The 14,721-nt window shown below is 38.0% G+C and overlaps 1 protein-coding gene across 9 annotated transcripts in view; it reads right to left on the bottom strand.

Moving 5' to 3' along the window:
• DMD (dystrophin) overlaps positions 1-14,721 on the bottom strand; it is a 2,273,580-nt gene that overhangs the window by 47,264 nt on the left and 2,211,595 nt on the right. For 8 of the 9 annotated variants that reach the window (XM_046672830.1, XM_046672828.1, XM_046672836.1 and 5 more), the window contains 5 exons: positions 14,044-14,180; positions 13,323-13,361; positions 9,099-9,164; positions 7,935-8,000; positions 5,053-5,211 (listed from right to left, as the gene is read on the bottom strand). In XM_046672830.1, the coding sequence (XP_046528786.1) occupies positions 5,053-5,211; positions 7,935-8,000; positions 9,099-9,164; positions 13,323-13,361; positions 14,044-14,180 (467 nt within the window). The remainder of the gene's footprint in view (positions 1-5,052; positions 5,212-7,934; positions 8,001-9,098; positions 9,165-13,322; positions 13,362-14,043; positions 14,181-14,721) is intronic. The other variant, XM_046672833.1, reaches the window with a different exon arrangement.

Below are 14,721 nucleotides of genomic sequence, written 5' to 3'. Positions count from 1 at the left end.
TCAAACTCAACCTCTCCCATACCCCGTTCACCATCTTCCGGCTACTCGACCCTTGAGGAAGGACCTCTATAAATATTGCTGAATTAAAGAACGGACCTGCTGAATTGTCAGTCCCAGCTGCAAACAACCATTGTCTCCCCCTGTACCCGCCAGAGCGGGGACTCATTCCTTGCCTCCTCAGATGCAATGAACAACCAAATCAAACAAACTGCTCTGCCCCTCCCCTAAAATATCACTCAAATTCAGCCCATCTCTCCCATTTGTCTTCCCTTACTTTAGGCCCTAATCCTCTCTTTCCTGGGTTTCCATGCTACCTCCCAATTTGATTTCCTTCCCCCAGTGTTGTTCTTTTCAAAGTCACCCTCCACACAGCTGCCTGAGTGATGTATATAAGTGTAAATCTAGCAGCATCACTCCTGGCTTACACCCCCGAGAGCTCCCTTTACCAAGTGAGGGGGCATCAACTCCCCAGCATGGCCCCACATCCTTCTTGACCTGGTCTTGCCAACCTGTCCAGCCTCATCTCCTCCCATTTCTTGCCTTATTACAAAAGTAACACGACAGTTTGCTAGTTCCCCAAACATTCTCTGTTCCTCACCCCGACACATTTGTTTATGCTCCTCCCTCTGCTCAGAATGCCCAACTCCTGACCCCCTTCAGCTTCCTTTCATCTTGGCTGTCTTCTCAGCATCGTTTGAGACTCACACAAAGACCTAATGAGGGAACATGGAATAAAGACATCCTGAGACTGTGAAGGTTGAAAACTACTAGCCCAGGGCCCAAGGCCATCGTGTCATTTACAAAGTAAAGCGACAAGATCATGATTTCAGCTATTTAATTCAGTGGTATAAGTACCCAATCTAGAATTTCTAACATTAATAATGTGCATAACCACTGGGGGACTGAAAAGGAGCAAGGAAAGCTCGCATTTAGGCTGCACAACGTCTGGTCGCCCGACAAGACACATGAAAGGTACTGAGTAGGTACTAAGAAGCCACAGAGTTCTCCTGTTGTATAACATCTACTAACCACTTTAACTAACTTGAGACTTCAGCGAATCAGGTTAGTATTTACCCTCCTTTTAGACTTGGGACCAATCTACTCAATGTGCTATGCAGGCCGCAGAATGACAATGACTTTTTGTCTCTCATAAAGGCTACGTTTTCATACCTAGAAGTTCAGAGCAAGTCTTAGTTCATTTCGACAGTGCAGAGAAAAACACGTCGGAATCGGACACTATAGATTTCAGTCAGAAGACTACAGGCTTTCATCTACGCGGGAAAAAGGCCAACTTTGAGTTTGCAATGCTAAGGACACACAATGGAGCAAATTCTCAACATCCAACCGGTCTCAACCAAATAGAGGTGAATCCGAATTATCTGCATATGAGGGAGAGACAGTATACAGAAGTGACACATTGAAGACTATACAAGTCACTAGTCACCCAAATTTATGAGACACTATCGAGAAAATTCAGAGTCCGATTTCACTTTTGCTCAAAGTTTCGCCTTATCTTTGTGGCATAAACCAAGAATCAGAGAATGCCAAGGGGATGTGGAAAATGAATTTTTAACATTCTAAAGTTATGACAAAGCAATGCTGGGCGCTAATCAAGGAAGTTTGAAAAAGGGAAGTATTTTGAAAAGCAAGCAGAAGAACAGCTTTTGAAAGGCTTTTCTCTATGAAATGCGGGTTTAAAAGGAATTTTAGTCAAAAGTACATGCATGCGTGCTATATTTAAAATACATTCAGCTTCATTTCAATTCATTTATTCATTAATTTATTCAACAAATATTTACTGAATGCTATGTGCAACAATTGGGAGAAACAGAATCCTAAAGACAGAGATAAGACACCCCTGAGACACTTCTAAATTAGCCAGTCTCTGTTTTTCAAGGGGATTGTGGAGAGGCGTCATGAATAAGAATAATTAACAGAATTCAATAACATATCAGGAATGGGCATCTCCAGGCCTCTCTCCTTTGCTAACTGTCATTTGGAGATAAGTCACAGCTACAGAATAAAGGAACACAAAATACACATGGATATGGTGAGTACATGTCCACAGGACACGGGACAATCTCAATTTTAAATATCCTTTTCCATTTTCTCTAAAAGTATGCTTGTATTTGTCCAATTATGGAGCCAGTTTGACTTGGGAAATACAGGCAGCTTGGCAGGCACTGAGAGAGGGCATCTAATGACCTCCTGGGTTCTTTCAGAGGACGGACAGGAAATCTTGAGTTAAAGGCTCCTTAAGCAACATTGAAATCAAGAATTATGAAGGCAAAGCGATGGCTCTGAAGCTCCTGGAGCAGAACTGCAAGACAGGAAATGACAGAGCAAAAGAAACCAGACAGGCTATTTTCAGGAGGGGAGCTCTGTAGAGACATTTCTTTGGGATTTGATAGGAAATGAAAATGTGACAAAGTGGAAGAAGAAAGAAGGAAGTTCATCCTGACCTTTGCTTGAAAGTCAAGATAACTTACAGAAAAACTTGCATCAACGCCAGATTCTCCATTTTGGAGCTCTAAGCAGCCCTGGTGTAATTTTTTTTCTTTCTTTCAGACAATAAACCATTCCATTCTTGAGGAATGGTCTTGGACATCTTTTAGGATAAAGTGATTATCACTGTACCACAAGTAGATGAACTGTTTTATTCATCTAGTCCTTAAATGTTAAGGCACATTCAAGGGAATATGCCAAAATTCTATGTAAATAAAATTTACATAGAATGCCCAATTTTATGTAAATGATATTTACATAGAATAACTCTTCTTTATTCTCTGGGGGAGGCAGAGTTGGCTATTTTGAGTCAGAAAATCTGGATTTGAACTTGGCTCTGCCACTGGTCGACTGTGAAATCTGGGTCAAGCCATTTGAACCTTTCCGAACCTACATTTTCCCATCCATCTTCTTTATAGAGCTTTTAGGAAGATTAAAGGATGCAAATTACATTCAAGTGCTCTGAAAATGATGAAATGATATATAATGATAGCTATCAGTACTCTTTACCAACACTCTTTGGCCTAGTTGTCATGGTATAGAAGGAAGGTATGCTAAGAACAAACAAGACCGAATTCTCGACCAATGAGATAGAAAGATATATTACACAATGGCAACAATCACATAGTACAAAAATATTTTTACTCCTGGGTACCATCAAATTCTATTTATAATGCTAATCCCAACTTTTTCTTCTTATTTGACTTTGACTCCTAAAACAGTTAAAGATTTAACATAAATGGATACTAATGATGATCCTCAATAAAGTAGAGGGAAATGTTTTCTCTACCATGGTTTTCACTGTTAGTCTTACGAATAAGGCCAAAAATGATGTTACCATTAAAACCAACAAAACGTTCAGTATTACCTCCTGGATGGTACTTGTGTGCCATCCTTGCTGTACCCTTAACTTAGGTTTTTACTAACCATTTCCTGAGTACCCACTAGATAGTCACACTGTGCTAGGTACTATATGGGACATTAAGAGGATTAAGACACAGTCCTTGCCCCGATGGCATTCACTCTCTCATTAGAGGGAGGCATTGGAAAAAACTGATAAAAAGGCAAATTGTCACAGAGTTCTCTGAGAAAAGTCCAAAGTATTCTGAGACTACAGACAAAAGATAGAGTACTTCCAAATGCAGGGATCTGACAGGGCTCTGTGGGGAATTATTTGGAACAAGGTCACGAAAGATGAGTAGGACTCCCTTGTCAGAAAAGGCAGTGGAGGGATGGGAGATAGCAGTTAGGTTGAGAAGCAAGCTTGAGCTGCACCCAGAAAGTGGATGAGAGCAGGAAGGGTTCGGAAACAGTAGCTACAACAGCATGACCAGACACAGGGAGCAAAGAAGATGAAGTTGAATAGGCAGGTCCAGAGAAAATTGTGGAAGGTTTTAAATGTGGAAGGTTTTTTTCTAGATGCAGAAGTCCAATGAAAGAACAATGCCATGAGGGGCCTTGGTTCTAGAAAGATGTACAACTAGAGTCAGTATGGAGGATTTACGGGAGGGGTGAGAAATAGACTACAGGGAAGCCAACCAGATAAGGAGCTCTGGCCACAGGTCAGAGGTATTAAGAGCTAGAAAGAGGGCAGTGGCAGCAGAAGGCAATGGATGAATGGCAGTTTGCTTTTTCATCTTGAGGGGACAGACTCCCTGAGGGCACTTGTTCTCCGACATCCTGTGTCACCTAGATTAAGAGGTCTTGGTGCCTTGGGCTAAACCAAAGAGATGAAAGTACTGAAGTCCCACAAATTTGAGCAATTGCTTCTTTAAAGACTTGCCTGGTGGCATTCGTCGAAAGAAGGCACGCTGAGTTAGAAGTGATCATGGGCAACAGCCTTTCTTAACCAAGGAAACTCTGATATAATAAATGTAATACAAAAGTAAAAATCCAATGATTTGCGTCACCCTGACACCACACAATATCCCAGATTGTCACATCTTTGTCCTCTCTGCAGTCATTGTGAATTTTCTTTAGTCTTTTACTTCTACAATTTCTGCTATTTTTATGTGAACATTTTTTTCAGGTGATGACCGACAACTGGAATCGTCTTACTAATCTGCCATGACGGTGAGCATAAATGACTTCCGTATTGGATGACGCAAAATAAGATGCACTAATTCATTCCCAAATATGACCGAGCCAGTGAACCTACTTTCTTAAATGCTTTGAGATAGATAATATGGCCAAACACATGCACAAATTATTTAACCATAAAATTAAATGACCTGCTTTGTTCTTAAATTCTATTCTCAAATATGAAATCAAAGCCTCTGAAACACATGCAATATATCAAATACCACCATCAGCATTAATGCCTTTCACACCTAAAATATGAGTTCTTAATTATACTATTGCATTCATTTTCTTCTTTCGGAGAACAAAAAAAAAAAGAAAAGAGAGAATCTGTAAATGGAGCTAAACAGATTATCGTAGAAAACAATTAGACATAGAATGACTCTAAGTGAAGACTCCTGGCACTTTTCTATGTGTGCAAGCGTATGCACTCAGCATACTAATGACAAAGCTAGAAAGAAAACTCACCTGTTTTCTTCCTCAAGATCAGCTAGGATTCTCTCTAGCTCCCCTCTTTCCTCACTCTCTAAGGAAATCAAGATCTGGGCAGGACTACGAGGCTGGCTCAGGGGGGAGTCCTGGTTCAAACTTTGGCAGTAATGCTGGATTAACAAATGTTCATCATCTCTGGAAAATAAAATCAAAGGTTTTGGTTTTTTCCCCCCTTATTTTGCTTTGGGGGTCAGGGACTCGGGTGTGTATTTATAAATAGAAACATTTATTTGCTCTTAACAATTAATTAGACCCTTTTTCTCGCTTGTAAAGACATCTTGATACTGCTGAGGTTATGGCCTACCCTCCTGTTGGTGACAGTTCAAAGTTTCTCTCACTCAAATTTTCAGTTGAATTTGATTGGCCTATTTACATGGGTAAAGGAATGGCAGAATTACAGAAATACTGGGACTCTATGTAGACAGGTTAACCAATAGTTAATAAATACTAAAAGACATAATAATGGCTGTATAATACTTTTGCTACCAAGCCTGTCAAGAGAATCTGTTCAAAACCCACGCTGTTGCTGATACTGACCAGGAAAAAATTGCAGCCCTTAAAATAATAGAGTATATATTTTAAGTGGAAGGCAAGGTAACCAAAAAGTGTTGCTTTGGTTAAGCCAGTTTGAACTTACAAAAGCCATAGAGGCAGGAAGGTAACAATAATGAAAGTGTAGGCAAATGATTGTTTCATTCAATTATTGTTTAGATAGAAAAACAAAACTTAGAAGGAAAAAAGCCATTAAGGTGACTAATTAAAAGAAGACTGAACAACTCATTCCTCAGAGCAGCTTTTAAGGACTCATCTTGGGGAACAAAGAGGCAGAAGGCTCATATTTTGGAAGGCAGCTGCAATCTTTCCTTCAAACTAGGAACTCTCTACTACACAGGAGAAATTCTTTTCTAAACGCACTGCTCCTAGCTCCTGAAAAGCCTGTGTCCCTCCACGTTATAAGAACTTCACTCTGTTCTTAACGAGAGGCTAAAGCTCTTTGTTTCTGGCTAGACATCAGTGAGATGATACGTTAATACTCCCCTCTCCGCACCCATTTCATTTCCTTTTCTCATCTCCCTGTCTTCTGAGTTGGAAAAATAATTCCAACGTCTAGGAAAAAAAATCCTCCTGATTTAAAGGACTTTGGTCTGTCAAGTCAGGCAATTTGGTTGAGAAGTAAAAAGTGGACTAAAAGTAATTACTGGGTGTTAAAAACAAACAATTAAGTGAAATCCACCAATCCACCAAACTGCTTCTCCAGACTTGCCCCGAAAATATCATGACTGTCCCATCCAACACTGAGTCAAAATGGATTTTACTGTCCTCAGAACGAGCTAAAGCTAAGTGTCATTTAAAAATAAAACGAAAGCAGTTTGACCACCTAATTTACTATCCCTCTTTCCGAATTCTGAGATTTTATTGCTGGCCTTCCCATGATTCGTTGCAACATATAGTTATAATTGAACTTCTCTTACTGTTCTCTTAGGCAGTCAATGAATGGCAGCCATTATTATACAGATACAACTTGAATTAATTTGAATGTGTACAGCTTCTCATATCAAAATCAGTGACCCAAAGAAGCAAATCATTCAGGTTGTTTACATTTGGTTGATTCTTTGGTCACATATTTTCCTGTCAAAGTATTTTACATACTGCTTCTTGTCCCCATAGCTGAGAAGGAGAACGCACCACAGTTATGTTTGGGAAAAAGGTGGTTTGGTTTGGTTTGAAGTAACAAAGTCATATAGAAATGACTGAGTCTCGACTTAATTCTTCAGTGTCACCTTGATCGTCCTTAGGTACCAGGTGAGATGATTCAGTCTCATGACTTCAATACCCAGTTGTGTCTAAATGCCACTTTGACACTATTTCCCTCAGCCTAATCTTTATAAAGGCCCTTTTCTCATCTGAGTGTGACTCTGGGCTGCCACACCAATGACATATGATAAATTTACCATTCTTTTCTTTGCCTAGATTCTCCACGACAAAGTGGTAAGACTTCATAACTTATCGAACTGAAAACATCATTGTACTTTTAACTCGATTTCTTCTCTTTAAGTTATCTATTCAGTTGGCAGATCCTTATTTTTTCCTTCATCTGCTCCCTCCATCTCAGGCCCTTGGTTCATGGCAGTACTCCTCTGTGCTCCTTACTGTGAATGCTTCCCCTACTATATAATGAAGCCTCTGCTTCCCCGCCATAGCTATGTTCTCTGCCACTTTTAGCATCACTCTCTCCACTTCCTTAAATTTGACAGGCCTGGCTTATCATCCCACTAAAAAACTGTGACCTGAATTTGCGCTCCCTCTTCTGAAACCCTTCACAGGATTGCTTCACTTTACTCACTCATGAAGACACTGAATCACAAAAATCAACTACTTCAGATCTCCGAAGGAAAACGCCCAACTAACCTACCATATGGGGGTACCAATGTGACTGTACCAAGATTACGTTTCCACTCCCCATGAGCGGAGAAGATACTGTTTAGCTACCACTTTAAAAGTTAATATCCAATTCCTTTAAATATCTGGCAGGTTTGGTCAAAGGTTAAGCATTTAATATAATTTAAGTATTTGGGACTCTGCAATTTGTATTGTATGGTATTAAATAAGATAATATGGTATTAAATAAGAATAAGGCAAACTATTTTTGCTGCTCTGGAATACCAACAAGGCCACAATTTGGATGAGCTCATTCCACGTCACGTTGTTAAGAGTTAAAGAAAAAAGTAGACGAATGGCTCCTCGGAAGATCAAATGGACATAACGCTAATTTCTATCTCCTGTTCTACCCTACCTCTAAATCCCTCCAAGCAATTTCATGGGCAGGAACATTTTGTAAAAAGAGACGGGATACTTACATGCTCTCATTAGGAGAGATGCTATCATTTAGATAAGATCCATTGCTGTTTTCCATTTCTGCTAGCCTGATAAAAAACGTAAAAGCTCATTAAAACTTATGTGACTTCTTAGAATCTATTCAAGACCTAATCGAACATTCCTGAAAACTAAAGGATAAATCATGTCAAGAGGAGAAAGGAATCCTTCAAATCAAAGGATGTGTGTGTCGGCCTAAGCATCTGAGGCAGTGAGTGGTGGACCACAGCTCGTCAGTAGCCTTACATTCATGCTGTAAATTACAAGGGAAGTTGTATTTTGTTGTTTTTTGCTTTTCTTCACAGATCCATCTTCCTTTCACTGAGAACAGGCCTTTGTTTTCAAGAAAAGCTTCCCTAACAACAAATACACTCCATACCTTACACTACCCCTTGTTTTTTAAGACAATTAAAGTTTTCCACTGATGACAAACATATATATAGCTAGTTAATACTTTCTACGGTTGATAAACATGTTTACCAGTTAGAATATGGATAAAGGATCGATTCACAGGAAGTCTCTAAACATTCTGCCACCAATTTTTACCTTTAAAAAACGTCCTTCACCTCAGACTATAATAAAGTCTTGTTACAACTAAGGTAACGAACTCTTACAGATTTATTTAACAGGCATAAGATATCTTACAATTAGCAATTCAGTTTTTAGGTATCAAAACGATCTCAAACACAAGGAAGAGGGGACAGAAAGGTCCAAGGATTCGGAAAATTAATTATTCTCTTCTTCATAGCATATTATGTAAAGTAAACACACAAAGGGAAAGCCAACGCTTTCACGTTCTCCGTATGACGTAGGATCATTTCTTCACATATTTATGTCTGGTCTAGCAGATTTCTAAGGTTAGATGATTTCTAAGCCAATTTCTTAAACGTGCTCAGTATACAAAACATAACACAGCCATCAGAAATGTTTAAAGGCCAGGGTTAGGGGAGATTGTTCTGGACTAACGCTTTTTCGTGTCCGAAAACAACATGCAGTGGAACGGCATGCACGTTAGAGGGCAAGTTGATTAGTAGAAATCAGACAAGATTGGGTTAAAAAGAAAAGATTTGTTTAAAATGATTATAGGTTAGCTTTCCTTGGTTAGTTACTTCAATCAAGATTTGCCTGGCATTCAACTAGTCCCATACCTGCTAGCATAGTGTTCAATGCGTGAATGAGTATCATCGTGTGAAAGCTGAGGGGACGAGGCAGGCCTATAAGGCAGAAAATGTGATTAGTCACAGATACCATCCATTAATGGAGAAACCCCACCACACAGTCATGTTATATACATGGCCTAGAATGCTTTTAATCTAACTCTATGGATAATGTACACCTTTGGTTGCTCCTGTATCTCAGATATCATCGTATTTGAAATCCAGGTTTGAGAGATGATTTCTCATACTTCCGCTTTTCTCAAAAGCCATAAAGAAAGATCCAAAACTTCTGTGGAAAGTTTCAATTATAGAAAAGGTTGGGGGAGACAATCTCAATGGGACATTTCGTCCTCCTGCCTTGTAAGTTCTCATATCCTATCTCATATCTTCTCTCATATCTGATCTCCTGAAATTGTGTTAGCACTACGTGGTTTAAAATTTCACATTCATGCCATTTATTAGCTGCCTTCTTATTGAATGGAAACTATAAGGTGGCACAATACATTTACGGTCAACAATTTTAGTTCCAAAGAGGCCACTCCGGTCCATGGCTTAAGATTCCACATATGAAGATGTCCTGGTCTGCCCAATTTTGTAAAGAAGGAATATATCTACCAATTTAGCAGCAGGACTATACTACTACTTCATAGAATCAAATTGAAAGACCCAAAATTATATTGTGATATTTTAAAAAACACTGACCAAATTCAGTAGAATGTCACAATATCTGAAATATTTCTCATTAGGGCTACTCTGTGCTAATACACAGAGGGGAAAACAAGAGGGGACGAGTAACATGAATAGTCTAGATACTTTTGGGGTATAAAAATGTACTTCTTTTTAGCTCAAACAGACTAGAATTTTCGTAGGCTTAACCTTTTTTCCATCCTTTCATATCTGATCTATTAATTATCCTTGAAGTTTTTATAGTTATCTTTTGGATTAACCTTAGAAAAAAGATCCACCTGTTCTGGAAACCAGTTTGGGCTTGTGCTATTTTGTTTTAATTGGAACAGGACAAAAGGTCTCTTCTGTTTCTCTCCTGACAGAGAGCCCTTAGATAAAGGCATGGATCCAAAAGTCAACAGTAGTCTATTCAAGGAGGACTAGTTTAGTCCAATGTCCAAGCAGCGTTCAAGGACTTCATCAGGACACTAAGAAGTATATGTCTGTTTTTCATTACATAAAAAAAAGAAAAACATGGTGTTACCTAGACCTACACAGGAAATGCGCTAGAAATCCCTATTTCTTAAAGAAGACACAGAATCATAAGATGATTACAACACACTACAGCAATTAACTAGGGAACTGAAGTCTTCCCCGAGAGATAAATATCTTATTTATGAAACCAATGTTGTCTAGGTCAAGTGTCACCGTAATCAAATTTGGAATGAATTACGAAGACATTTAAACTGTTATGAGGAAACGAAAGGACGACTACCCAATTTACCAGGCAGAACCAAAGATTTCCATGTGAACCTTCACTATAGTTTTGGAGAGTTAACCTGCTAATTTCTTAGAACCCTGGAACAGCTCATTATTTTAAAAAGTGCTATGGTTTGCTTTGAAATATTCAATGCAAGTCAAGATAATTTAGTACTTGGATTATTTGGCTTTATAAGCCCTATCTTCTGGAACAGACCAGTCTTTCAATTATACACTTTTTGTAAGCTATAAGTCCACCATCAAGGAACATATGTGTTTTCCCTTATAATAGTTGCTACCCTGGTAGCGTATCGAAGAAAGAATATCTGAGACCTTGCAGCATAACTACACCAACAAAACTAGGCATGTAAATCCAAAACACTTTAGGAAAATCTCATACAGAAAATCTTATGCAGAGCTTTAATTCTCAGCCTTGAGGGTAATTCCATGTTATTTTTCTTATTAATGTACGTAGCACCTAACACAGCATGCATAAGCACAAGAACTCATAATAACGAGAAATCTAAAAAAAAATATACACTAAAAGAGATACGTATTAAACCAGAAAATGAGCCAAAAGGGAGTACAGGTCAGAGAAGAATCATTTAAAAACCAAGAATTAGCAAAAGGACAAAACCACTTAATCCAGAAACCAAACTAAACACAAAGCCTTCTAAAACATTCTTCCAAGAGAAGGTAAGAATACTGTTCTCTCTAAATACAAAACGATTCATCGAGAAGGATTATTCCTACTCTTGTTAATGGCCAATTCCATCCCACTCATTGCCATTTTATCTTTTGTGAAAAGTCCATGAAACACAAAAGATCTGTATCTCAGTAAACTTTCTAATTTTGTGATCCATAATAAATGGATTAAATGCTGTCATCCTCATAGAATTTGTTAACATCAGATAGAATTCTTGCAAAATAAAACACCTGAGGACCTGGCTCTTCTGCCTGAACAGGATAGCTTTACAATATATTTTATCAATTATTTATAATCCTATGAGTAAAGATGTTAATAAAATTACTGGTATTAAAGAAAACAGGGACTTTCATCTGCTAGGTTTGTTTTCTTCTTCAAAATTAGAACTTTCCACTATTTCTGAGTCATCTAAAAACTCTTTATAAAATGGCAAAGTGTGGGTATGTTTCAGTTGTTAGAGAAGATATTTTAATAAAGGCTGTCATTAATTTTAAAGTTCCTCAGTTTAACAAAGACAAACACCCTGAAAATAAGTTACATTAAACTGATTGTCATGATTTTTCCTCACAAGCTTATGTATACAATAAACTTCTTTTCTTTTTCTTTCCTTTCCAGGAACTGTTAGTTATTCTTTGCTTATTATTCTGTGCTACCTCCATCTGTGCCTTTTTAAAAGTTATTCTTTAGCACATCCTTTTGGAGTTTTCAGTGAGAACTTATTTCAACACAGAGTAAATCCATTCGCTTATCAGGATCCAATCAAGCTGAGAATTTCAGTATATCAATTCATTTTTCTTAAGTTTCTTATTTATGAAAGGTTCTAACAAAGAGACTACCTGGGTCAGGGAAAACAATGACCAATAGCAAGAAATATAACTGAATCTAAATGTTCCCTAAGTTGCTTAAGCGTGATGATTAAAGAAATCAGGTATAGCTATCATATCTCAAAATTAAGGGGCATGATAATGCAGCCGTAAAAAAGAAAGGGAAGCCTTACACTTCCTTTAGGCCGATAAAGATTTAAAATAAACTTCAGTTAACGGTTTGCATTGATCACTACAGGATTTTTAAAAAAGGATCTTCTTTAAATTAAATTACATGGTGGTACAATAAAAAAGACCCAATAAAAACAAGTTGAATTCTTATATAAGCCCATCTTGCAAACTGGTCACATCCCTCATATATAATACAGCTGTCTGACTTTAAATAAATATTTTAATAAAGTGTACTTCAAGTACCAAAAATTGGTTATAAAAACTCCACACAATGTAACTTTAAAACAATGCACGCTTTGTTTACTAATATATAAATCACAGACTCCAAAAAGAGTTTTCTAATAAGATTATAAACTCTGAGATAAGTCAATTATCTGTTAGTATCTAATATTATTAATATATACCAATAGTCATAACAAAGACTACAGTACACTTTTCCTCCCGGTGTAAATGTAGACCAGTTTACGAGCTAAATATTTAGTTTGGAGAGAAGAGTAAAGTGAGCTTAGTTCAAATCTGAGAAACTCATATATATAAAGATTCATCAGTTAGCATGGCATTACCTGATAAAGAGTCCACACACCTCATCAAAACTATTCAACCAGACTCAACATCATATTACAAAACAAATTCCGCTGATATTTAATGGTCCACTTCTAACAGGCCCTAAAGAATAAACCATCATCCTTTTGAAGGTCTTAAAGCATTGAATCTCAAGAAATATCGCTAAAGAATGTTATTATGTAATCAGAAGGCTCTTCCTTGTGTATAATTGGAGAACGCATAAACACGTCTCTCAGAATATAACTAACAACCCAATAATTTCTTTGAATGTTAATATAAGCTCAAGGCCAGGATTTCTGCTGGTTAAAATTTGACCTGGTGGGGACCTGGAAACCTCACTCTGATTCTCCTGATCTGCGGAAGATGGCACTCTCAAAGTCTTATCAAGGGAAGAAGAAAAACTGACATGAATGAAGGGAAATTAATATATCTTTAAAAGCAAACAAAACAAACAGAACAAAAATTGTACAAATCAAGCAAGCGAATGTATTGGTGACAACAGCCGCCTTGCGCAGAAGTACTCACGCAGAATCTACCGGCCAGAAGTTGATCAGAGTAACAGGACTGCAAAACAAAAAATGAGGTGGTGAAGAGAGACACAGGCAAACTCAGCCACAAAAAAATTACTGAACGGACAAAACAAATCAAATTCAACCAATTAAGTATGAACCATGGAAAGCAATGGCCAAACCAAGGTGGAAAGCGAATTAAGAGAAACACAAGTTGTGCGATTGCCATCAGAGTTATGGAAAAAAGGAGAGGAGGTTTAAAAGAGGTGAAGACGTTATCAGTTTGATCATGAGAATCATTACTACTTACTGCGAAGAAATGTCCTGTGACTAGATTTTCTTTGAAGCCGAAAAAAGTGACTAGGTATGACCACAATCAGATACAAAAAGACACACTAATTTGTGAGGGAGGAAAATCAAAATGAAATATTGGAATCACTCATTTGTAAACAGTCCCATATTTCTTAAAAGGCTTGTAAGGTAATTAGTAGCTGTAATGTGGGGTTTTATTTCCCTGTAAGATAAAGTTTAATTTTTGGAAAAGGTAATTGTCACAGGACAATTGATGTGAGAAAATGGCGATTGAACATCAGCTTGTTTTTCTCTTTTCAGCTCAAGTAAATCTAAAGAAAGAAATAGGCGAGACTGTTTGCATTTGGGAGTGAAGAAGGGTATTCAGCTGAGAGGAGCTCAAATATACGTCAAATGAGAGTCGGTTTCCTTTTGCCAGTACTCACGTTTCCATGTTGTCCCCCTCTAAGACAGTCTGCACGGGCAGGTAGCCCATTCGGGGATGCTTCGCAAAATACCTTTTGGTGCGAAATTTGTTTTTTAGTACCTTGGCAAAGTCACGAACATCTTCTCCCGAAGTAGTCTGAAAGGGAAATCGCACTGACATCAGAATTAGGAGGGTATGATCTCCAGATAAAGGACCAGGCCAGTGTTCTGCCTCAGGACAGTGGTTTAGTCATTTAGAAGAGAGTGGGGGTTGACAGCAAAGGGTTTAGAATCAGATAAAAACAGGGCTTTGAAACCAGGCCTGGCATTTACTAGTGAGATTAACTTGGCTGAGTTATTTACCCATCTGACGCTTGGATCATCTGTAAAATGGGGGCAAAAATGCCTCAACAAGTTATGATGAATAAATGAAGTATACTGACTCCTCAGCTATTCAGTAAATGGTAGTTTATAGAAGTCTTAAGGTCGAAAAGGTGACCTTAAATTTTGCCACGCTTAACAGCATTGTGAAAACTATTCTGTCCACATTGATATCACGTTTCACCCACTAAATATCATTCTATTCACAGCGTAGTACATTCTCCATCCCTGAACGCCTTTGCAAAAGGAATCAAAGTGAGAAAGACAGTGACATAACTGGGAGGATCCCTCTGATGATGGAAGAGAGAAATGCTCTA

Source organism: Equus quagga, chromosome 10 (assembly GCF_021613505.1).
Source record: "Equus quagga isolate Etosha38 chromosome 10, UCLA_HA_Equagga_1.0, whole genome shotgun sequence".
NCBI lineage: Eukaryota > Metazoa > Chordata > Mammalia > Perissodactyla > Equidae > Equus > Equus quagga.
Note: the sequence above shows the minus strand (reverse complement) of the source record. Positions and strands in the feature narration are given on the sequence as shown.